Source organism: Oxyura jamaicensis, chromosome 21 (genome assembly GCF_011077185.1).
Source record: "Oxyura jamaicensis isolate SHBP4307 breed ruddy duck chromosome 21, BPBGC_Ojam_1.0, whole genome shotgun sequence".
Classification (NCBI taxonomy): Eukaryota; Metazoa; Chordata; class Aves; order Anseriformes; family Anatidae; genus Oxyura; species Oxyura jamaicensis.
The window spans coordinates 6,327,576-6,351,119 of NC_048913.1; the positions used below are offsets into that span (position 1 = coordinate 6,327,576).

The 23,544-nt window shown below is 58.8% G+C and overlaps 4 protein-coding genes across 4 annotated transcripts; 3 read left to right on the top strand and 1 right to left on the bottom strand.

Annotated features, from left to right (window-relative positions):
• Positions 1-191: 191 nt before the first annotated feature.
• Positions 192-3,747, top strand: EFHD2 (EF-hand domain family member D2). The gene is given in 5 exon segments (XM_035344827.1): positions 192-390; positions 392-483; positions 2,488-2,635; positions 2,754-2,888; positions 2,961-3,747. Coding segments are annotated over 5 exon segments (669 nt in total). The 5' UTR covers positions 192-231; the 3' UTR covers positions 3,096-3,747.
• A 135-nt stretch (positions 3,748-3,882) lies between these two features.
• Positions 3,883-5,737, top strand: CTRC (chymotrypsin C). Its single transcript, XM_035344826.1, has 8 exons — positions 3,883-4,211; positions 4,328-4,419; positions 4,532-4,629; positions 4,708-4,830; positions 4,959-5,095; positions 5,163-5,308; positions 5,425-5,574; positions 5,660-5,737. The coding sequence occupies exons 1-8, from the start codon at positions 4,172-4,174 to the stop codon at positions 5,675-5,677; spliced, it is 804 nt and encodes a 267-aa protein (XP_035200717.1). The 5' UTR covers positions 3,883-4,171; the 3' UTR covers positions 5,678-5,737.
• Positions 5,738-7,919: 2,182 nt separating this feature from the next.
• CASP9 (caspase 9) lies at positions 7,920-13,621 on the bottom strand. The gene is made up of 10 exons (XM_035344486.1): positions 13,474-13,621; positions 12,875-13,088; positions 12,270-12,350; positions 11,896-11,927; positions 11,102-11,278; positions 10,739-10,828; positions 9,980-10,127; positions 9,295-9,474; positions 8,749-8,858; positions 7,920-8,481 (listed from the first exon to the last, which is right to left on the bottom strand). The coding sequence occupies exons 1-10, from the start codon at positions 13,603-13,605 to the stop codon at positions 8,389-8,391; spliced, it is 1,257 nt and encodes a 418-aa protein (XP_035200377.1). The 5' UTR covers positions 13,606-13,621; the 3' UTR covers positions 7,920-8,388.
• A 71-nt stretch (positions 13,622-13,692) lies between these two features.
• DNAJC16 (DnaJ heat shock protein family (Hsp40) member C16) lies at positions 13,693-22,839 on the top strand. Its single transcript, XM_035344483.1, has 14 exons — positions 13,693-13,885; positions 14,543-14,609; positions 15,084-15,414; positions 16,287-16,471; positions 17,063-17,167; positions 17,740-17,898; positions 18,049-18,179; positions 18,536-18,719; positions 18,899-19,081; positions 19,331-19,407; positions 19,881-19,961; positions 20,053-20,151; positions 20,721-20,891; positions 21,329-22,839. Exons 1-14 carry the CDS (start codon positions 13,716-13,718, stop codon positions 21,723-21,725), a joined length of 2,340 nt encoding a protein of 779 aa, XP_035200374.1. The 5' UTR covers positions 13,693-13,715; the 3' UTR covers positions 21,726-22,839.
• Positions 22,840-23,544: the final 705 nt, after the last annotated feature.

Sequence of the window (23,544 nt, forward strand, 5' to 3'; positions counted from 1 at the left end):
ACCTTCCTCCCTCCCTACCCCTTAGCGTTGCCACAAGGCGCAGCCCCGCGCGGTGCGGGCGTGGGTGCGGATCCCCTGCGGGAGGATGCTGAGGCCCGGAGCTCACCGGCGCCTCTCCCCCGTCTCCCATCCCACCCCCGGGGGGGTCCGCGGAGGGCAGGGGGCGGTGGGCTGCGGGGCGGAGCGGGGCGGAGCGGGGCGGGGAGGCTGCGGGGCGGCCATCCGGGCACCATGGCGGCGGAGGAGCTGGCGGAGAGGCTGGGCCGGCGGTTGGGGATGCGGGAAGGAGAAACGGAGCAGCAGCGGCGGCAAGAAGCGGAGCCGGGGCCGGGGCCGGGGCCGCTCCCCCCGGGCAGCCCCGCGGGGAGGGCGGGGGGCGCCGAGGGGTCCCCCGGGGGGGGGTCGCCGCCTCTTCAGCCCCGCGGCGGAGTTCCGCGAGTTCTCCCGGCGACAGCTCCGCGACATGGAGCGGCTGTTCCGACAGTGAGTTGGGGATGGAGGGGGGCTGGGGGGGGGGGGCCCCCGGCCGGCCCCCCCCCCCCCCCGGGGGCCGGGGGGGGGGGCTGGCAGCCCCCCGTCCCTTGCAGGGGGGGACCCCCCCCCCCAGCTCCCCCGTTCCTCACAGCCCCCCCCCCCCTTTGGCTCCCTGCAGGAGCAGCCCGTGGGGTGACCCTAGTTCCGTGCAGGAGGGGATCCCCACGCCCCCCCCTTGGTACTGGGGGTTCCCGGTACCCCCCTTGCAGGAAGCCCCCGACCCTAAAACCCTTGCAGCGGGGTACCCCTGCACGCAGCCCCCACCGTGTCCCTGGAGGCTGGGGGACACCCCCAGACCTTGCAGACGAAGCCAGGGAAGGGGACAGAGGAGCAAACGTGCTCCTGCCACAGAGCCCTGCAGGGAGGTGGGGGCTGCTCTCCCCCAGCCACACCAGGACCCCCAGGACCTCCGCCCTGGCTGCATGCTCGGGACCAGGCAGCAGCAGGTCCTGAGCAGGCAGGTGGCACGTCCTCGGGGGTCCCTTGTCACGCCACGTGTCCCCGCGCACGGCGAGGCACGATGCTGCGGCTCTGAGAGCTCGGGTCCCCGCTGCGCTGCCCTGGGTCAGCAGGAGCCAGCGCGGGGGAAGCTGGCAGCAGGTGTGGAGGTCTGGAAATTTCCAGGGGAAAACGGGAGCTGCAGCAGCTCCGAGCCCAGCTCGGACGGGCCCAGGGGGTGTGCGAGTAGCCGGGAGCGAGGGGGACAGCTCGGAGCATCCCGCAGCTCCCTGCGGGTGCTTTGTGCAGGCATCTCGCTCGCCCAGAGCACGGGAACGTCCTGGGAGCGTTGGAACAGCGCTGCCAGGCGTGTGCCTGCGCGGTGCTGCCCCTTGTCCTAGCCAGCGCCAGGGAAAATGGTGCTGCGAGCTGAAAAGCAGAGCCGGCGTGCTGCACGGCATCGCTTGAGCCCAGCGGAGTGCCAGGCAAGGAGGGCACGGAGCCGCTGCCCCCCGAAGCACAAGGCAGGGCTGTGGTGTGGGCACGGGCAGCCCCACGGTGTCCGGGGTGGGCTCTGGCCGGGGCTGGCGCAGCAGATGGCAGCGGCGCGGGGTCTGTCGCTGGAGCCGCGGGCGGCAGCCAGACGTGTGCGCTCGCACGCGCCGCAGCGAAAGGAGCAGCGCGGGAGGTGGGAGGAGAGGCAGCGGCCGCGTGGCCGGGGGAGCTGTGAGCAAGGCGGGTGGGGGGGGGGGGTCCCCAAGGGGAAGAACGCGGGGTAGGGGTAACGGCCAGGCACGCTGCAAGCACGCCACGCGAGCGGTTTGTCCTTTCTCCCCCGTTTCCCTGCTGGGTTAGAAGGATTGCGACACGGGAGAGGATGCAAAGCCCACCCCAGCGGATGCAGAAATGCACGTTCGCTGCGGTGGCCGTGGCCGGGGGCTCGCTTTGGAGCAGCCGAGCTCGCCAACCCCGCGCTGCCACCAGAGCTCGGAGGCAGAGAGCGTGAAGGCTTTGTGCCCCCCAGGCCAGCTCGCAGTGGAGCATGAGAAAAAACGGGCTGCAGCTGTGCTCTGAGCCAAGCAGACCGCGGCGGCGAGGGGACAGATGAGTCACAGCCCCGCGGAGCTGCCTGTCGTGCTGAGCACCGCCGCGCACAGCGGCCGCGTTTCCTGCGGGCTTAGAAGAGAGAAGTGAAGAAAAACCCCGTGAGGCATCCCCAGCGCTGCCCCGGGCGAGGCGTCAGCCCAGCACGCTGGCGGGGGGCTGCGGTGCACACGGGGTTCATCCCTTGGTCCTGCGCGGCGCTGGCTGCGCGCTTGGCAGCGTCCCCGCGGGTGCCGGTGCCAGGAAGCGCGCTCGATGGGCAGGAGGAGCGAGGGAGCGCTGAAGATGCTCCTGGGGGCTGTTAGCGGTCGGGTGGAGGCGGCGGCGGTTTGGCGAGGCAGCCCGACGCCGTGGCCCGAGCTGGCAGGGAGCGGCGCGGTGCGACGGGGCTGTCGTGCTGCTGGCCCGCAGGTACGACGCGGGGAGGGACGGCTTCATCGACCTGATGGAGCTGAAGCTGATGATGGAGAAGCTGGGAGCGCCGCAGACGCACATCGGCCTGAAGAACATGATCAAGGAGGTGGACGAGGACCTGGACAGCAAGCTGAGCTTCCGCGAGGTACGTAGCAGGGCTGGGTGGCCGGGAGGTGAGCCCGGGCTGTCGTCCCGGCACGCTTGGGTAGGGGAGAGGCAGCTGGGAGCTGGCGGTGACAGGGACAACCCGCTCTGTGTCGCAGTTCCTGCTGATCTTCCGCAAGGCGGCGGCAGGCGAGCTGCAGGAGGACAGCGGGCTGCACGCTCTGGCCCGGCTCTCCGAGATCGACGTCTCGACGGAGGGCGTGAAGGGAGCCAAGAGCTTTTTCGAGGCCAAGGTAAGGGCCGCAAGCCAAAGGGGGGGGTTGGTGGGGTGTCGGGGACCTCTGCGGACGTGCCGCTGTCCCCAGGCGCAGGCCATGACCGAGGCCAGCCGCTTCGAGGAGGAGATCAGAGCAGAGCAGGAAGAGAAGAAGAAGCAGGCGGAGGAGCTGAAGCAGAGGAAGGCGGCGTTCAAGGAGCTGCAGTCCGCCTTCGCGCAGTGACCGCGGGTCAGCGCCGTGCCGGAGGGACGTGGCGGTGCTGGGGGAGCCTCGTGCAGGAGTCGTCGTGCCTGGCTGGCCCCCGCCATCCCCTGTCCCCCGAGCGGCGCACGTCCCCTGGGTGTCGTCGTGTCTTGCATGCGCCGTGATGTGGGCCGGGCTGGGTGCCGCGCCGCGGGTCGGTGCCCATCGGCGTCGCGCTGGTGGCACCGGGAGCGTGGCGAGCCCCCGGGGCCGACCCCTGGCAGCGGAGCGAGGGCCGGCGGAGTCGTTGTCTGCGTGTTCGGTGTCGCTGTATCCTCTGTGCGAAGCGGGCAAGCGCCTGCCCCGCCGTGCCCCTCGGGGTCGGAGCGGCGGCGGCCTTGTGTCCTCTCAGATTCTGTTTATTTTGGTAAAAGATGTCCGAAAAAGGCCGCCGCAGGGTGGAGAAGCTTTTATTTTTTTTGTGTTCGTCTCCTAAGCAGCCCGAAGGGAACGCGCTCCAGCGAGCGGTGTGTCCCGTAGCTCGACCGCTGACCCTTTGGGGAAGGCTTGTACAGGTGATCGTGATGTCAAGGGCGGTGTTTGTCTCAGCTGCTCCTTCCAGTCCGTGGCACGGGTGTGTGTTGTGTCCTTTTTTTAAAAAAAAATCCCAAATAAAGATTATATTTCCTAACTCTTGCAGCTGCCTACGCCCAGGGGACGGCGGGGAGCCGGCTGCGTGGTGGGCATTTAGAGGGGTCCAGGAGCACGGCGGGGAGGGGACTGCCCCCCCCCCCAGGGTCCCCAGCTGGCTGTGGACCGGTCGCAGCCCCCCCCGTGACGAGGCGAGCGTGGGTGCCACGTCCCCCCCCAGGGGATGGAAGGGTGCACGCAGGACAAGTGCATCCGTTCCCAGGAGGGCTGAGCCGCCCCGATAAGACCTCCCGAAATAGCCGGGGGGGAGGGGGGTCACAGAAGCAGCCCGTGCTGCTGTGGGACATCAGCCACCTGTCACCAGAGGGACGCATGGCCCCAAGGCCGGGTGGTGGCCCTGAGGTGGCACGGCCGTGCTATAAGAGCTGTGGGCGCCTCGGTCCCCCCGCACCACGACCGCGACCATGCTGGGGGCTCTGTGTCTCGCTGTGCTGCTGGGCTACGGTGGGTGAGGAGCCGGGGCTGGGGGAGAACAGCGTGTCCCCCCCGTGTCCACTGATGTCCCCCCCATGGTTATCAATGTCCCCTTGTGGTCACTGATGTCCCCATTCTGGGTGCAGCCTACGGATGCGGGCAGCCGGCCGTGCCGCCCCAGCTGGGCGCCCGCGTGGTGGGTGGTGAGGATGCCGTAGCCCACAGCTGGCCGTGGCAGGTAAGGTGCAGGGGGGGGGGGGGGCAGGGGCCGTGACACCAGGAACCCGTTTTGGGGCTGGTGACATGGGGACAGGGCGTCCGGCCGCCACGCTGCGCCTGTGCCCTCCCAGATCTCGCTGCAGTACAGCCGCAACGGGGGCTGGAGCCACACGTGCGGCGGGACCCTGATCGCGCCCAGCTGGGTGCTGACGGCCGCCCACTGCATCAGGTGGGCGACGGGGAAGGGACGGGGACGGGGTCCCCGGGTGCTTCCCCCCCGCTGAGCCCCGCTCCGTGCTGCCGGCAGCTCGAGCCTGACGTACCGCGTGGTGCTGGGTGAGCACGACCTGAGCGCGGACGACGACGGCGCCGTGGTGGCGGACGTGGAGAAGATGATCGTGCACGAGAACTGGAACTCCTACCTCATCGTGTAGGAGGAGGGCGACGGCGGCAGGGAGGGAAGGGGGGCTGTGGCCCCGTGCCGGGGTGGTGGCGGTGGGGTTCGGCTGGTTCCCAACCCCCCCCAACCTTTCCTCTCCATGGGGCTTCTCCTTGCAGCAACGACATCGCCCTGATCAAGCTGACGCAGCCGGTGCAGGAGAGCCAGAGCATCCAGGCCGCCTGCTTGCCGCCCAGCGGCCTGGAGCTGCCCAACGACTACCCCTGTGAAATTACCGGCTGGGGACGCCTCTGGAGTAAGCGGGGGGGTGACCGTGGGGGGACAGGGACGGGACCGGGTGCGAGGCGAGGCTGTCGTTGCAGCGAACGGGCCCCTGGCTGACGTCCTGCAGCAGGCGCTGCTGCCGGTGGTGGACTACAGCACCTGCTCGCAGAGCGACTGGTGGGGCGGCCTGGTGCGCACCTCCATGGTGTGCGCGGGCGGCGACGGCGTCGTCTCGGGCTGCAACGTGAGTGGGGGCAAAGCGGGGGAGGACGGGGAAGGCCGGCGACCCCCCAGAGAGGGGGAGCTGGGGGGGGGGGGGGCACGCCAGCGGTAACGCCGCGCCGTGCCGTGCCTGGGCAGGGGGATTCAGGCGGCCCCCTGAGCTGCCAGCGTGACGGGCTCTGGGAGGTGCACGGCATCGTCAGCTTCGGCTCCTCCTGGGGCTGCAACACGTTCAAGAAGCCGACCGTCTTCACGCGGGTGTCTGACTACATCGACTGGATCAACGAGGTGGGTGCCCGGCCCCCCCCCCCGGTGAGGCTCCCCTGCTGTCACCCAGCCGCGGGTCTGACCGTGGGGCCGCTCTCTTCGGCAGAAAATCAGTGCCAACTGAGGACGTGCGGCCGGTGTCACCTACCGTGGAGCTTCTGGAGTGCAATAAAGAGAAATAACCGGCTTTGTTTGGCCCTGTGGTTGCTGGAGGGGGGGGGGGGGGGGCTCAGTGAGGCAAGCCCCAGACCTGGGGGGGAGCAGGGGGCTGCGGGTGTGAAGTCTGGCCCGGCATTTTAGGGTGGGAGAGGGGCTGCAGCGAGTGCCCTGGCGGGGCACTGGTCATGGGTTGGGTGTCCGCCAGGGCAGGGGCTGCCCAGTGGCAGCCAGCTGGGGCACCAAACACTGCAGGGGGTGCTGGCGATGTAGGTGGGGTGGTCGTGCCCGGTGTGTCCCCAAAAGGGCTCACTGGGATCCCAATCCTGGCTGGGTTGGGTTTGCGGCACTGTGGGGCAGGGGCCGCGTCTGTGCCGGGGCCAGCCCCTGTTCTCCGTGCCTTTGTCCCTGGGTTTGACGCTTCTTTCAGTAAATTTATATATAGGGACAGAGACTTTATAGGAACTCAATTTATAGGAACTCAAATTTTTGTTGAAAGCTTACACTGAAAGTATTTTACTAGCTGAAATCTGCTTGGAAGTGCAAACTCAAAGTAGTTTGTCTGCATACAGGTAAGTTAGTTAAAAGGCCTTTATGCAAACAGTGATTTAACAACACCCGTACTCCTCGTACGTAACCTGCTTGTAAAGTTACGATGAGATCCTCCACGCAACCTGCAGTTACGTAAAAGCTGTTGCACCTTACACAAGCGTGTTCCTACCGCTCTGCTGTTCCAGTAATGCGCTCACATAGTCAAAGGAGTGCGTTTTTAGGGTCTATGTTTTTGTAAACAGAAACTGTACCTATCATTTGCGAGTGGTTAAATACACAGAGGTAAGTACTTTGAGCTTTCCTGTATGAAAGTGCAGCCATGATTACTTACCTTGCTTCTTCTTGTACTTGCATACATAATGCTCGTACGTGGCCTTATGGCAAAAGTAAGCACATGTAAGGGTAAAAGGACACATTTATATATAGCTGCTAAGTGCCAGATACACCCAATTGTACTTTACTCTTGCAAAATAATGCTGTGTTATGAAAGGTTGTGGACACGCTCCACAGCCTCGATGTCCTTCTTGTAGTGAGGGCCCCAAAGCTGAACACAGCACTTGAGGTGTAGCCTTGGCAGAGCAGAGCACCGGGGGATGATCACCTCCCTGGCCCTGCTGGCTGCACTGCTCCTGACACAACCAGGGTGCCGTCGGCTTTCTTGGCCCCCTGGGCACACTGCTGGCTCGTGTTCAGGCAAGCATCAACACCCCCAGATCCTTTTCCTCTGCACAGCTTTCCAGCTGCTCTGCCCCCAGCCCGCAGCGCTGCATGGGGTTGCTGTGCCCCAGGTGCAGGACCCGGCCCTTGGCCATGTTGAACCTCATCCCATGGCCTCTGCCCATCGACCCATCCTGCCCAGGTCCCTCTGCGGGGCCTTCCTACCCTCCGGCACATCGACACGAGGCCAGGCCAAACCCTGCAGCCTGCAACGCTGCTGTACGGCCCAGCTCTCACTTCCAATGCTCCCACCAGAGAGGCCTGCAAACACCCCCTGCCTGTAGATGCCACGTTTGAGCACCACACGGCCCCTCGTCGCTGCAAACACCCCTTCCCTAGCAGCGTGGGGGGAAACAGACCGCAGCACAATCTGCATTTGCAGTGCTGAAACCAACCCCACGCGGCTTCTGAAGTGCTGAAAGCCTCGTGCGACAAAAAGGAGCTGTGAAGACCCACCCAGGCGCTGTGGCCATGTGGCTGTTGGGGCGGCTCTCTCCACCCTGGCCTTGTTCAGCCACAGGAATCGTGCCAGGAGAGCGATGGCCAGTGTGCACACCCCTTCCCCATCTGCCGTAACACAGCCCTGGCTCCTTGGGCTCACAGATGCCTCGCCTTTATCTCCCAAACACAGTTTGTGACCTGAAAACGTCATCACAGCTACACGCAGCATCTTGCAAGGGCTTTGATGCTACCAGAACTGATATTCAAAGGGATCCTCACCAGTTTTCTGCAGTAATGCACGTTCAGCATCTGTGTGGTTGCTCTGAAGGACATGCTCCCCCTTCTCTGCCGCATTAACAGCGGAAGACTAAACTTTTTGAGTAAGGTTTCTTTCTTGCTCTACACATTTTAGGCATTTCTGCACACTTAGGCTACACATTTAGCCTTTGGCACATGCTGAAAGGGGACACGTGAGAGGGAAGGGATGACAACACAACGGAAAAGAGTTTTTGCCTTTTGTTTTATTGAGAAAGAAAAATTGTTGTTGGAGAAATCATTCCTTTCCATTTATTCCATCGGTCAATTCCGCTGATTCCCTCAATCATCAGCTATCCAGGCAGCAGAGGACACAAACACGATCACCACCGACCAGCACCGAGAGGCAGAGCGCAGCCACGTCAGGGCCAGGTAGAGGCCCCCGCCCCGTGAAGGCGGAGGATCGGGCTGATGCGCACCCTGGCAAAGGCGCTTCCTTCAGACGCCCCTTCCTCATGGTTAGCGCAGGGCCAGTCCTCGTTTTATTGCTATTTCACAGTGATGACTGCTCACAGATCACAATTCTCAAGACGAGCACCTCCACGGGCAGACGAAGGCCACGAGGAGCACCCGGTCCGAGTCACGGCAGGCACAGCTTTCGTCCGGCCACAGGGAAGCGATTTTCACCTCGGCGGGGAGCTCAGCACCCACACGTCACTTGCACATGAAGAAGAATTTCTTACGGAGGAAGTTGAAGCAGCCTGGGATCTGCTTGAACTTCCCCTTGGCAGATACGGCATTTGCCACCTGGGAACAAAAAGGACAGCTTCAGGTGCTGAGCACGGGACTGATGAGCCGTGCTTCTGTTTTGAGGCAATTTTTTTTGGCGGGGGGGATTTTCCTGACAAATTAAAACCTGTTATTTTCAAGACTACGTTCAGTAACATCACTCCTTTTACAAATGTAGGCCTGCCGACCCTGACTGATGGCCGCTCTGGTTATTGCCTTCATCTCTTCCAAGGCTACAAAAAGAAAAGGTAATAAAGTAATTAAAATTAAAAAAAAGACATTTACCCGCAGTAACAGGGTTAGCAGGTCTTCACAACGGGCGTGGTGTTCCAGCACGCTGTCCAGCGTTTCCACGTACCACGATCCGCTCAACTTATCCCTCCAGGAGACAAAACCTTCAGAGAGAGGAGGAGAAAATTACTCCTACAGCTGTTCTCATCTCGCTTCACATCTCCGAGGGCCATCTGCAACAGTTGCCCCTAACTTTGGCCACGAAGCTCAGTCTCTTCCACCAACTTAGCAAACCAAACCGAAACCTCTTCACACCCCTGTTGCCTCTGCCTTTGTGAAAATCTGTTGGTCTTGATGCTGCAAGGGGCTCAGCTGTTGCTAAGGAAGGGGCAGCTACTGCAAAACAAGCGTGCAGAACATGGCCGTCTTTGTACGATGACGGATACCGACTACATCATGATGCGGCAGATCGGCAGCAGCTTCCTCCCCCAGATCTCCAAAATCCAGCTGCAGAACTAGGAGGATGTCTCAAGTAGGAGTCTAGCACCCTTGGCGCCAATTAGTCTGTACCAGGCCAATGATTTGCACGGGTTGTCTCACCTGGAAAGGTTGAATAGGACACCAAGATGTCACCGGGTGTGGGCAAACTGGCTACGGCATCCGGCTCATCCAAAGTACCCGACGGAGCCTGGAAAGGAGTCGCATCCGACTCTACGGAACTTCTGCAAGCTTCACCTTCGGGTGATTCGCAATCCACTTCAAATCCTTGATCTTTTTGGTCTGCAAAAAGCAGAAGAAACCCCCTTGCTCTCCTGACCCGTTCAGTAATTCTACATCCTTCGTTATCAAATGGTGGGGAAAATAAAACCACCACGGAAATGCTGTTTTCCCAGTGAAACAAAGCTTTTCTGCTCTTTGGCCTCGCTGCTGGAGTCGGTGCCATCAGGAAATCCACGCAGACGCCCTCGGGCCATGCTTCCCTGCTAACCTCGTGGCTAAATACCTGGCAGGCAGCACACCCTCCCCCCATTCCGCATTCCCAGTTACGTGAAAGAACTGCTCCAGCACACACAAGCCACTTCTGTCCTCCCGTGAGATGCTCAGGCCCGAGTCCTTTGACTCGACCCGCGTTAGCGGTAAGAACACGCGGTTGGGAACACCAAAAGGGAGCTGGAGAAAAAGGCAACGGACAGAACAGGAAGGAGAAGCCAAAGCCTAACCGTGCCTGAACAGCCTGCTCACACCTCGCAGCTCTTCCACGACTGGAGCTAAAACAAAGATTCACCTCCACCACAGGCCTGGATGAAGAAGAGTTTGGGTTTTCCTCTCAAACTTGGGCAATTGGACCCATCGAAATGTTTCACAATCTTTTCAATTGGAATACTTTTTCCGTCCGTTCCATAAATCCCTCCGGGAAACTGATTATGGCTTGTCTGAAAGAGGAAAATCCAAGAGCTACTAACACAGAAAGAACGGCGAGCCCAGAGGAAACCTGTTTCTGCACGAGCGCTCTCTTTTCTCTCTCTTTTCAGCATAAAGTTACCCAAATAAATCTCACTTCCTCGTATCTGTGCAATTACGCACGCTGCATCAGCAAAGGGATGCCCAGAAGGCATTTAAGACATCCTAAACCCCCGAAATCCAACCTCCCTGATTGTCCAGCTCCTCTTCCACCTCCTCTGGCAACGGGATTCTTTACCCTCTGGGAAAAGGGCGCACAAGGTCCAATAGTTTTGCAAACAGCTGCTCTCCTCTCGCTTCGAGAGCTACAACTTGGGATATTTGGTCTTTACTAGAGCTGGAGAAACAAGAAGGACTCGGGAACTAGGGTACGAAGGTCTGCGCCACCTCCCTCTGGTCTGTGCCCATCGTTTGGCTCTGAATTGCAGACGCCGCCTTCAGAAGCTGAGAGCACTTGTCCCAAGGCCGCCTGATCTTTGGAACAGCACCGCTGACTCGTGCTGCAGCGGAGGAGCTCAAGGTTTTCTTTCCCCCCGATCTGAAAGCGTACCTCCTCGCTGCTTCGGAAGAGAGACAAACCTACCTGACAGCCGTGGGAGAGGATGACCACCAGGCAGCAGTCCAGGGCGTTGTGGTCCTCCTGCGCCAGACTCCGCAGCTGTGTGTTGATTTCCTACATCAAAAACATCACCATAAGGGTTTTCGAACCACACGTTGGCCACAGATTGGCCAACTGCCCGGTTGGCCTGACCCAGCTCTGAAGGCCCCAGCTCTGAAGGCCCCAGCTCTGAAGGCCCCAGCTCTGAAGGCCCCAGCTCTGAAGGCCCCAACCAATTTCTCTGCTGCTGTCAACAGAGCCTCCCGGGTTTCCCTACAAATCACCTCCCGGAACCAAAACCCAGCCAGCGGGGCGAACTGAATTGGGCCCTCTTTCTGCCACCCTCACCTGAGCTTTGAGATCCTTCAAGGTCTGGACGCGGAAGCACAAGGACTTGAAGCGCTTCTCCAGCCTCTCGCAGTCCACATCGGACCCGGTTCGAGTCGACAGACCGGAGTCCGGGCTGAAGGTGATGTTGTTGATGATCAGGCAGTGTCCACAAGGGTCTGCCTTCAGCTGGTAGACCTGGCGCGCACAAGCCCACAGGGGAACTTTTAGAAGGGTCGCAATTAAACGCCCTCGTATTCAGGGCGTGCTCGTTATTGTTTTCCCTGCTTCTATTTTTCAACCCCATGATAACCACGTCACAACACTACTTCACAGACAATACATGGCCTCGGTGCCTGAGGAAATTACTGCCTGTCTTGCTGGAAGCTGTTGAAGCACCGTATTTAGCTCTCTGTCACGTTATTTGTGGTACAGCTACGGTGATCCTAAGGAGGAGCTGGCTAATCATTGACCCCCTCTGAGCCAGTTGGCCTCAGAGCAATTCCTTGGGTCACAGAGAAGTGGCTGTCCCGGGATTAATTCCAGCTGCAGCAGCTGTGGAGCTTCGTGCTGGGGGACTTTTTTAGTCCAACTACAAGTTTAGACCACAACAAGCCTCTCTTTTTGGCCTTTCACTCTTTCTTCTGTGGATGGATGCTATTATCTTCAACCCTGCTCTGTTTTTTTCATGTCTTAAAGTGCAGGCTCCTACACGCCACGCACAGAGAGCCTCCAAGATGAATGGCAGCGAAGAACTCAGACACAACGACAGATAAACTGGAATAGGAAGACAAAAAGGGATCCAGAGTACCAACCAGATTGTGGTCGCTCTTGTCAACGGCTGAACCTACAACACACAACAGAGAAGTTGACACTTAACAAGGAGCTATTGCACCCATTCTTCACGCCAACCCTGCCCCGTCACCTGTGACGTGGGGGTGACACAAGTGAATTCCCCCAAAAGCAGCACGGGGGCCAGCCTGGAGGAAGCCTGGCTCTGCCTGAGAACGCCCTGGGCAAAACAGGGCACTGTTATCTGGGAGGAGCTGCCTCCAGCCTGGCACTCCTCCGAGATAGCTGGAAATTCCCAGAAAGGGAGCAGTAAAGAGCCTCCCGACGGCGTGCCAGGACAAACAAGGAACTGACGGGCTGCTGGGACCTTCCTCAGGGTTACTGGGACGTTGCTTACCCTGGGCTGGTGCAGGAGGTGCTCGAAATTGTTCACTCTTGGCTTGGACCGGGATGGACAAGCGTTCCACGGCGCTCGCACCTGTAACAGCACGGGACAGTCACCTCTTTCCTCCCCCACTGCCAATTTCATGCTAGAAGCAAACAGCCTCAGTTTCCCCAAAGGAGCATGGCTTGCAGCAACGCTGCTGCAAGGGGGCGATACAACATCGCTTCCAGTTCTCCCTTTTTGGGCTCAATAAAGTTTCCCACGGCGACCACGCCAGCTGGGTCTGCACACAGATTCAGCAGAGTGTGAGACAGGAATAGCGAGAACGGAACAAAATCCATTTTCAGTGGGGTAGGATGGGGGGTCCAAGCGAAAAGAAGAGGAAGGTAGCTTGTAATGCTGCCAGAGCGCAGCTGGAGGTGAAAAGTTCCCCCTGCTGGGAAGGATGACGTTCTCCCAGCAGCTCTGCAGAGTCCCCTCTACGATCCACGCTCTGGGATAAGAAAACCAGGACCTCACAGCCCACTTGCCAACCCTCTGCACTTCCAAGGCACGAGGAGCTCCGGCTGCTGTGTCCTGCAGCTCGCCAGGCAGCAAACCACATCCTCGGTGCTTACTTTTACCACGCTTTTCTCCACTCGGCTCCAGCTCCACAGGCCTCAGGTCTCTGGGCTGTGACGGCAGGCTCCCGCACGCCTCGCTCAGCGCATCCGCCAGCTCGCCCTGCCCTGTGTCCCGCAGGATCGAGACGAACACGGGGAAAGCCTGCTGCCCGCGGCTCTCCAGGTCGATGACCAGCTGCCGGGCCTGCTCCCTGCGTGTGCCGAGACTCTGGGGGGCAAAAAAAAAAACACAAAACAGGATGAGGTTCAGAGACCAGCCCTGCCCCCCTGCAGACCCCACTGAGGTGCCTGGGGAAGAGCTGGGGAACGGGCCCTAGGGCTGCAGGGGGGGCAGCAGGACGAGGAGACAACCCCGATCGTGGGGCCCCGGCAGGCGACCGTGGGGGCCCGGCAGGCGACCGTGGGGGCCCCCGCACACGGCCATAGGTCCTCGGTACGCAGCCCCGGTACCCGGCCCGTAGGTGACGGCCTCGCTGAGGGGCCCCGAGCACCTCACGGTACCGGGAGGCCGCGGGGGGCGGGGGGGGGGGGGGGGGGTGCTCCCTCAGCCCATACCCACCGCGCCGACAGGATCTCTCCCCTCCCCACCCCACCTGCAGCTCCTCCACCATATCCGCGGTGAACACCCCGCGGTCCCTCAGCGGCGCCCAGAGCGGTTCGAGCCGCAGCCCCTCCACCAGCAGCACCCGGCTCCTCCTCAGCGCCCGCCGCCGCCGCTCCTCCATGGCGGCCTCACCGCCGCCCTCCCGGCAGCCCCCGCGCCGCGTCCCCATGGCAACGGCGGGGCGGGCGCGCCGGAAGCGGCGCGGGGCCGGGGCCGGGGCCGGGGCCCGCCATGGAGCTGGGCCGTGCGGGCCCGGCCTGCGCCGCCGCCCTGCTGCTGCTGCTGCTGCTGCTGGAAGCGCTCGGCGCGGCCGATTTCGATCCGTACCGGGTGCTGGGCGTGGGGCGAGGCTCCAGCCAGGCGGATATTAAGAAGGCGTACAAGAAGCTGGCGCGGGAGTGGTACGTGGGGTTTGGGGGCGGGCGGTGGGGCTCCGGGAACCGGCTGCAGGGCTCCGGGACCCGGACGTTGGGGCCCGGTGTGAATCCAAGTGGCCCCGGTAGCCGGTCACAGGGCCCCGGTGCCCGGCCGTAGGGCCCCGGTGCCCGGCCAGACAGCCCCGGTACTCGGTCATAGGGCCCCGGTACCCGGTCATAGGGCCCCGGTACCCATCCAAACGGCCCCCGTACCCGGCCACAGGGCCCTTGTACCCGGCCACAGGGCCCCGGTATGAATCCAAATGCCCCCGGTACCCGGCCCCGGGGCTCCCGTACCCGGTCAAATGGCCCTGGTACCCAGCTATAGGGCCCCGGTACCTGACCAAAAACCCCGGTACTTGGTCATTGGGCCCCGGTATCCATCCACATGGACCCTCCGTTCAGCCTGAAGCCCTCTCTGGTGTGGTGGGGGACACCCAGGGAACTGGGGGACCCTGTGGATGTGGGGTTGGGGTAAGGAAACCAGCTCCGGTGTGCAAGCCCAGCCCCGGTGTGAAAGCCCACCCCAGGCAGGCCAAGCGGGGGCTGTCACCACAGGCTGGGGGTGCTGGGGGTCTCCCCCCGGGAGCTGCCGGCCCCTTCCCGCAGGAATACAGCCCCTGCCTTTCGTTCTGCCCCCAGGCACCCCGACAAAAACAAGGACCCGGGAGCAGAGGACAAATTCATCCAGATCAGCAAGGCCTACGAGGTAAGGCGCTCTCGGTGCTCGGCCCCCATCAAAGCTAAGGGACATCGTTAATTAATTAGCTGAGGGACCTTCCTGTTGCGCACGCCGCTTGGCTTTTTCTCTTTACGTCCACGCAGAAGAAGGCTGCTGGTGGAAAGGTTTGCACAGGGGTCGGCCCTGTGCTCCCTGAAAAGCCTCCGAGGTAGGAGGAGAGCGTGTGCGCTGCACCCGTACAGCCCTGGCTGTGTCACGCAGATGTGGGCACATTCTGGGGCTGATGTAAGCCACGTTCATCGCTGCCCTGCTTCAGACGGCTCAAATTATCCCCCGTGGAAGTTCTCTATGGGACTTCTTGCTGCTTAGTGAACGTTTCTGCACTTTATGCTGCACTGAAAGAAGCCTCGGTGGTCGAGGACACCGTTGTCACACCGGTTCCCTTCCACCGCCACCCAGATCTTGCATAAGGCGGCTTTTCTTCTGTCATCTGCTCCCCAGATTCTCTCCAATGAGGAAAAGAGGGCAAACTTCGATCGCTACGGGGATGCCGGGGAAAGCCAGGGCTTCTCCCAGCACCAGCATCGCCAGTTCCACCACTTCCACGAAGGCTTCTATTTCGATGAGTCCTTTTTCCACTTCCCTTTTAATTCGGAGAGACGCGACGCCTCCGACGAGAAGTATTTGCTCCACTTTTCGCATTACGTCAACGAGATCGTGCCAGATAGTTTCAAGAAACCTTACCTCATTAAAATAACCTCAGACTGGTGCTTCAGCTGCATCCACATCGAGCCCGTGTGGAAGGAAGTTGCTCAGGAACTGGAGGCGCTGGGTAAGGATGAGGCCATTTGGGACGGGTGAGGCTTCCTGGTGGAACGAAGCTGGGGAAAAATTCTCTGCCAACAGACGCAGCGATCGCCTTCGGCTTTGGAAGGCTAAATTTAGGCCATAGAATGCCTCAGAGATTTATCCACGGTCCTGACCCTTTCCCGGGCGTTAATAACAACGTAATTGGTGAGGCTAAGCCTTAGAAATGAGGGGAAAAAAACAGGCTCTCCTACTGACTCACAGAGATTCGTCTTTCTCTTCGCAGAGGTTTTGCTGTCATTCCCTCAGGCATCCCAGAGATGACGAGGACAAGGTGCCTTTTCCCTTGCCTTGTCTGTGTGGTGAGCAGTTTAGCCAGAGGCTGATGATAAGAACTGACCGCGTAGCGGAGGGCTGATACGTAAATGCTCCTGGGCTCTGTCCTGAACTTGGATGGCTTTGATAAGCAAAGATCCCCACAGAACGCGGCACCTGATGGGAAGCCACTACCAGAAGGGGCTGCGAGTGAAATCTGGCGGCTTAGCAACCAGATCAGAAACATACCTGGGTGCCAGCAAGAGAGTTTCTTCTTGCTCTCTCCGTCCCCAGCTTGTTTTTCTTGTACACACGTTCCCAAAAATGTATTCTTGACAGGCAGCAGGACACAAAGCGGGCAGAACAGAAGAGGGCAGCATGTTCTCTCTCTCTCCCTTGCTAACGCTGCAAGTTTTAAATACACACGTTTCAGGGGACTTCAGTAGGCAAGTACAGAGTTAGGAGGGGCCGTGACCCAAACAGAAGGGGCTGGACAAGGAGAGGGGTCTTAAAACTCAGCTTTCTGTTTTGGGGGATTGGGTCATCAGCGATCTCTTACGTCGACTCGCTCTCCCGTTGCAGGAGTGGGCATCGGAGTCGTTCACGCCGGGTACGAGAGGCGCCTCGCCCATCACTTAGGTGCTCACAGCACGCCCTCGATACTGGGGCTGATGAACGGGAAGATAACCTTCTTCCACAACGCCGTCATTCGGGAGAACCTGCGGCAGTTCGTGGAGAACCTGCTGCCGGGGAATCTCGTGGAAAAGGTACGTGTTAGCGAGAGGGGCGTGCGGTGTGCTGGTTGGTTCTCGTGTCTGGGAAGTCAGGTCCCTTCAGCTGTTTTGGTGTCGAATCCGTTCAATCCAGCCCAACTTGTGAGAGGATCCAAGTGAGGCTGGGGAAGCGAGGTGTGCTGAGAGCTGTAATTACAGCCACAAACCCTGCAGGTGGCTTGGAAGGGAGCATACGACAGGGCCCCGTATCACTCCTTCCCTTCGTGGAAGGGCTCGTTGCGTGTCTGCTGCTCTCCCAGGTCTAACACCCCGTGGCTAACAAGAGCCATGGGAAAGCTGCACATTTGTGACCGTTTTGGGCTGGTAGCTGGCAGGAGCTGCCTTCCAGCCCTTGGGGTAACGTGGTAGAGCCCTCATAACCTAGACACGAGCTACGTGCTGCCTCCTCCTTTAAGAATACTGCGGTCCTGTCACGTAGCTGTGACAGCTGGAAGGACAAACCAACAGCCTGCTTTCTGAAGCACCTGGGCAGCTTTTTCAGGCTCGGGTCAGGCACCTAATCATACAGCTCCGCACGTGTCTAGCTGTCGTGAGGTCACACTAACTTTCTGACTCTGTTTAAAGATTACAGATAAAAACTACGTCCGCTTTCTATCCAACTGGAAGAAAGAAAACAAGCCCCACGTCCTTCTGTTCGATCACATGCCGGTTGTGCCGTTACTGTACAAGGTAACTCGGTTTCTGTTGCTGGATTTTGACTCGCTGATAAATCCAACTGTCCCAAAAGAAAATGCAGGGTTGTTGTGAGCAGGGGTGGACCGATGCCTCTGCAGAATATTTCTAATTTTAACAGAGTGAGTTAATTAACAGCAGTCAGACACAGCACGGCCGGGAGGAGGAGACGGCTTCGCTGCTCCGACACGGGCGCAGCCGGAGCAGATGTAAAGGGGCAGGCAGGTTTTGGGGTTGCCAGCAGCAGAGGCACACTAGCCGAGTAAGGAGAGCTTTTTGCAGCACCCTAATTTGGGTTATTGGAAAGGCCGTTTCCTAAGAAACTCCCGCTGCCGTGCAGAATGTCAGCTCGTTAAAAAAAAAAGCTGTGGATCCGTTAGGGCTGTCTGTACGGTAACTGCAGCTCCGCTAGGGAACAGAACGGCTTTTACCTCTTACAGCACGCGCCCGATGGCATTTAAACAGCATGAGGTGCTCTCGAAGTCGAGTTAACACGGGCACTTGGGGGGGGGAAAACACATTGTTGGCTCTCCAATGTAAACGTGGACCGGCGCTTTCTTCCCGTGCAGCTGACTGCCTTTGCATACAGAGACTACTTGTCCTTCGGGTACGTGTACGTTGGGCTCAGAGGGACCGAAGAGTTGTCCAGTCAGTACAACATCAACGTCTACACTCCGACCATGATGGTCTTCAAGGAGCACATCGACAAGCCCGCGGATGTCGTGCAGGTAGGGCTGTGAAATGGGTGCAGAGGTTTTCTCACCAAGCACGTTTCAGGGAGGACCGTGATGGCTGGCAACCCTCAGACAAGAACTTCCCAACAGCTTTACTCCCCTCAGGCCACTTAGTGACCACCTCTGCTCTTTGCCCTCACTTAGGCACGAGATATGAAGAAGCAGCTCATCGACGACTTCCTTTCCCAGAACAAGTTCCTCATGGCAGCCAGACTCACCAACCAGAGGCTGTTTCAGGAGCTGTGTCCCGTGAAGAAGTCGCACCGTCAGCGGAAGTAAGGTTCCTCAGAAACCCGTTTTGTCCCCTGAGGTTCTGGGGTTGCTCCCAGAGCCACTTTTTGTTTGATTCTGAATATGTAAAACCTTTAGAGGGAGGAAGGAGGTGACTGCAGTGGAGGGTGCTGGGCATCCGTGCGGTTTGACAGTTTTTGTGCCTTTACTGGGCAGATCTTGGGACAGAGGGCAGGTAGAGGGAAGGAGAGATGGGGTGGCAGGCTGGAGAGCTGACCGCACAGAAGGCAGGCTTTCAAAAGCACACCCCAAACTAACAGGTGGGGTTTCTGTCCCTTCAGGATCGTTCTGGCTAGCAGAAAGAGAGCTCTTAATCCGCCCTCTCCCTTGTGTTGCCTAGGCACTGCGTGGTCCTGCTTACTGGAGAAGGCGCTAAGTTTGCCGAGACATACGAGGCGTTTTTGACTTTTGCTGTGGCCAACACGAAAGACGTGCTGAGGTTTGCCCACATCTACAACGAGCGGCAGCCGGAATTTGCGGACGCCTTGCTGATGGATGAGGAGAAGTACCGTGGAAAGTCGGCCGTGAGCGTTACCTTTGTTTTCTTCCGCTGCTTCTTTTCGCCTGTTATTCTAACTCGCATCGCTCTGCGTACGGTGCCGTACCTTGAGCTGACTCCTGATTCTGGGCAGGGATTTGAAGCGTAACATCAAAAAAAAAGTACCTTCCTGTCTGACGCCTGTCGTGTCGTTGCTTTGTCCAGGTGGTCATCCTGGAGAGGCGCAACAACGCAGGAAAGATTGCCTACAAAACCTTGGAGGAGGCCTGGCAAGGCAGCAAAGAGGACAACTTCATCCTCCTGGACCTTCTGGACCAGCTGAGGACAGACCCTGGCCTGCTCTCCTCAGAGACTGTCCTGGCAGACTTGCACGATGAGCTCGCTCCCGTAAGTGCCTGGCGTTTCCAGCTGCTTAACACCTGTGAAACCTTGGGCAGTTCTGCTGCAATCGTTAGTGGGAACTACACCTTACAAGACCAAGGCAGGACTCTTACAAGCGTGCTTGCTCAGGGAAGGAAGAGCTTCCCAAGCTGCTTTGGGCTTGGGGTTCGGTTCAGGGGGGTACGAGTCACGTCAGTGCTGTGGATAACAGTTCTGTCACTCGCCTTTTTCTTTTTTTTCCTTTTTCTCAAACAGATGTTCCTTATCCGATGGTTCTATTCCACGTTGGATTACATCTTGGACTGCTGGGACAGTTTGTTTCACAGTAATTGGTACGGATCGGGAGCTCACGGGTCTCGACAGGGAGCAGGATTGCTGCTCTCTTGTTTAAATGCGTAGTAGAACCAGGCTCAGATTAACAGGAGGTGAGAACATACCAAAATAGGTGCCTGCATTCTCTTGAGATTCAAATGAAGAGTGGTGACACCACAGGGACAATGGCTTCTGTCTCAAGCACTGGCCTTGAGGTGAAGCACAGATATTACACCCCTGAGAACAGGCCAGCCCTATCCATTGGTGCTTTTCACTGTTTCTCCTTTGCCTTCCTTTAAAATGGCTCCGTTTTGGCCTCCTTTTGGGTGGGAGCAGGGTCGTGCTCCAAATCTGGATCACGTTTAAGACCCCTGAACGTAAACCAAGTTTCTGGGGAAACTGCAGGGTGTTGTTTGAGGCAGACAGCAGCTGAAATTCAAGCAGAAACCGTGCAACTTGCAGAGCTGATCGCCGTTTGCCAATCTTCCCTCAGGCGAGAGATGATGCCCCTGCTGTCCTTGCTCTTCTCTGCGCTCTTCATTCTCTTTGGCACTGTTATTGTTCAGGCTTTCAGGTGAGTGCAAAATGTCGTAGATCTTAGTCCAGCCAGCAGCGTCTCTGTCCAAAGGGGCCCTTTAAACAACCCCCAAATAATTCCTTTGCAGCGACTCCAGCGACACAAGAGACTCTCCTCCCTCTGAGAAGGAAGAGGCGACCACAAAGACTGAGAAGAATGACACAAACTTCAGCAAAGAGAGTAACAGGTTCCCTCTCTATTCTCTCCAGAACGTTTTCTGCTGAATTACTGGCTGGGGAGTGACTGTGGAAAGAGGGAGCACAGAGAGCGTTAGGGAGAGAAGCGCCAGAGCTGCGTGGCCGTAGTGCAGTCGTTGCAGGGGCAGTGCAGGCACAGAAAAGCACGAGGGAGCGGCATCTAGGAGGACCCTGGGCAGCAGGGACGTGGGTTCAGAAACGTAGTTATTAAGCGATTCATGGGAGAGAAAGCAGCTGCTTTGAGAATCCAGGAAAAGCTGGGACTTCACAGCAGGTCTCGTTGCATCCAGCTGCTCTTCCCTGCCATAAAAGCCATTCTTCCTCTCTGCGCCCCTCGTAACCTCTTGGGTTTGCCCCAGACAAGATCCTCAGTGGAAGGGCAGAGCTCTGACACGCTTGTTGAGGAAGATCCAGCTCTGGCTTTTGCAGGTGCAGGCTGCTCCCGTTAAACTGCCTTGGGGACCGATTGGCATAAGGCAGGAGGACGAGTTCAGTTTCCCTGACCCCGTTTGCTGCCGTTCCTTCGTTCCCCTTTCACTCGGTCATTGTTTCGTTGCAGCAGGGTTCCCAAAAAGGGCTTCGTGGAGGTGACCGAGCTCACAGACATCAACTATAACAGCAACCTGGTACGCCTCAGGCCGGGCCACATGAACGTGGTCTTGATCCTCTCGAACTCCACGAAAACCGCCCTTCTCCAGAAGTTTGCCCTGGAAGTCTACACGTTCACAGGGTAGGTTGGGGCCCTTTCTCGGCTTTCTGGTACTCTTTTAACACCTTGCCTAATGCTGCCCTGATGAAAAGCTGGGAGTGGTTTGGGCTCTGCCAGGAGGGAACGCTTGGAGCAAACAAAGCAGCCTCCACACACGTTAGCAGTGACGAGCTGCCAAAAACCGAGCGGCCTTCCTTGTCCGCACTCAGTGAAGGTGGACGGACAGGTCTAGCACTGCTCCTGCTTCTGCTGTACCCTCATTCCAACCCTCGTGGAGCATGACGGGGCTGCACACTCATCATTGTCACCCATGCTGAAGCAGGGTTAAAAAAAAAAAAAGGAGCTGTGGAAACACAGCTCTGCCTCCGCCCTCATTTACCAACACTTCCCCGTCCCTTAGACCTGCAGCCTGACTTGGAAGCCGTGCTCATTCTGCTTCTCCTCTGCTCTTCTCCCAGGAGCAGCTCTCTTCATTTCTCCTTCCTCAGCCTGGACAAGCACCGCGAGTGGCTGGAGTACCTGCTGGAGTTCGCGCAGGACGCCGCTCCCATCCCAAACCAGTACGACAAGCATTTCCTGGAGCGCGACTACACGGGCTACGTCCTGGCCCTGAACGGCCACAAGAAATACTTCTGCCTCTTTAAGCCTCACAGATCAGGAGACGAGGGGGGAACCACGGGGTCGTGTGAGGACTACGATTCCCCGCTGCACACCGAAGCCAGAGGGAAATCCTCCTGCAGCCCAGGGTCTAGATCCATTAAGAACAAATTGCATAAATTGTCCTTTTGGATGGAACGCCTTCTCGAGGGCTCCTTACAGAGGTTCTACATCCCCTCGTGGCCCGCGCTAGACTGAGGGCTTTTAAAGAGATTCTAACACACTTTTTATGAAGATGACGAGGGACCGCTCTTTCCGGAATAAACAAACAATCGTGATGAACGGACCTTACGTTTTAGATGAATTCTCTGAGGGACGGCGACCAGAAAAAATCTCTCCCCGTATCCAGAGCCCTGGAGTGCAACGAAGCGCGCTGAAACGCCCTCCACCGAATCGTTCTCACGTTTGGATGCCGTACTGTCGCAGAGCCAAGAAGGCCGTTTTCCCCTTCTCATCCTGCCGCGTCTGCTTCCCGAGCCACCCTCGATCCACCTCTCGTTTCACCCCGGTTGAAGAAAATCCCTGACTCCTCAGCCACGGCGACTCGGTCCGGACTGAACGCGGCCAGTTCCGCAGCGCGGGTCGTGGTTCTCTCTCCCCCACCCCTTCCCCACGTGCTTAGCCCATGGTGCATGGTGTAACAGTGGCAAGACCCTACAGACCCTCCTCCAAAAGGCTTCCCACCAGTCGTACCCATCGGCTTTCCCGGGGTAAGTGGCCTAGAGGGTGGCCGGGAGCACCTCCCTCATAGCAAACCCGTAGCTGGGACTCACCTGCGGGGCGGGCTCGTAGGCGATCTGCATGTTTCCCGCTCCTCCTGTACTAGTTCCACGTGCAGCTTCACCAGCTCAAACCGTAACCAGGGAGGGGAAGGGGTTTTGCACAGCCGTAAATACTGTAAAGGTGTTGAGCCATTTAAATGTCACATCGTTTTCCAGATGCCTTTCTGCTTCTGTCAGTTTTAGACTGTGTATCTTAGAGCCATAACTTTAACTGTGTCCTCAGATCGTAGGCATACGCTGCTGTGAGCCAGTAGATGTGTAAAAGAAACTCTACCTAGCTGCTAGGGAGTCGGTTCGGGCTCCTTTCCAACACCCTTACGTCTGTAGTACCAACCGACCTTTCGTTGTATCGAGGAACCCAACCCGTCGATGACCGCGTTCTTGAAATGTTGCCCCAGAAGTGCTGTTACCTCACCAGACCGTCGCTTACGTGCGAGGCTCGTTTTGTTTCAGGTTTAAGATGCTTCAGCGTCTCGCCCGTTTCGGTCCTGCCACAAACGTTTGTTCCTCAACATGCAGGCTGCCTTGCCTTTTGGTGGTTTCCTTTTTTTTTTTCCTTGTTGCTTTTTGTTTTGTTTTGTTTTTCCTTTTTCAACACACAGGTCTGTGTAAAGCTAGAGCAGCTGCAAAGCACAGTTCGGTTCATGCTTTGCTCGAGCGATGCTCCGACAGCCACTTGGAGCATCGAGGGGGAAGGAGGCCGCCCGCTTGTAAGGCAGGGGAAGGCAAGCAGCAGGCTCGTGGTTGCTTTCCGCTCTTCAGACGATGAAGCAAAGCCAAAGGGTTTCTTTCTACAGCCAGGGCTGAAACCCTGCGGGCTTTGCGTTCCCTTCTCACCGCTCAGGGGCAGACCTTTGCGGTGTCTCCTCCGGCTGCACGGCGCAGGAACCCAAAGCCTGCTGCGGGGAGTAGCTCGCAGAGCATCAGGTAGCAGGGCTGCCAAAGCACGAGGTTGGGAGCGGGGTGCCCTGCGCGTGAGGCTCTGCCCCGATACTAAAACGCTTCATCAGGCACGCGGCGTTGGCTAAAAGCTCGCTCCACCCTTGCCTTTTTAGTTGCCACCGTGCCCGAGCGGGTAACCCCAGCGCCGCACACAACCCGCTTCCCAATAAAGGCTGCCGTGCTTCCACCCGACCTTACGTGAGGCTTGCTTAATTCCAGCTCGGCGGCCTCCGGGCTGCAGCTCGTGCTGTCGCATGAACGAGATGTTAAAAATAGGGAGGGGGAAGGAAGGA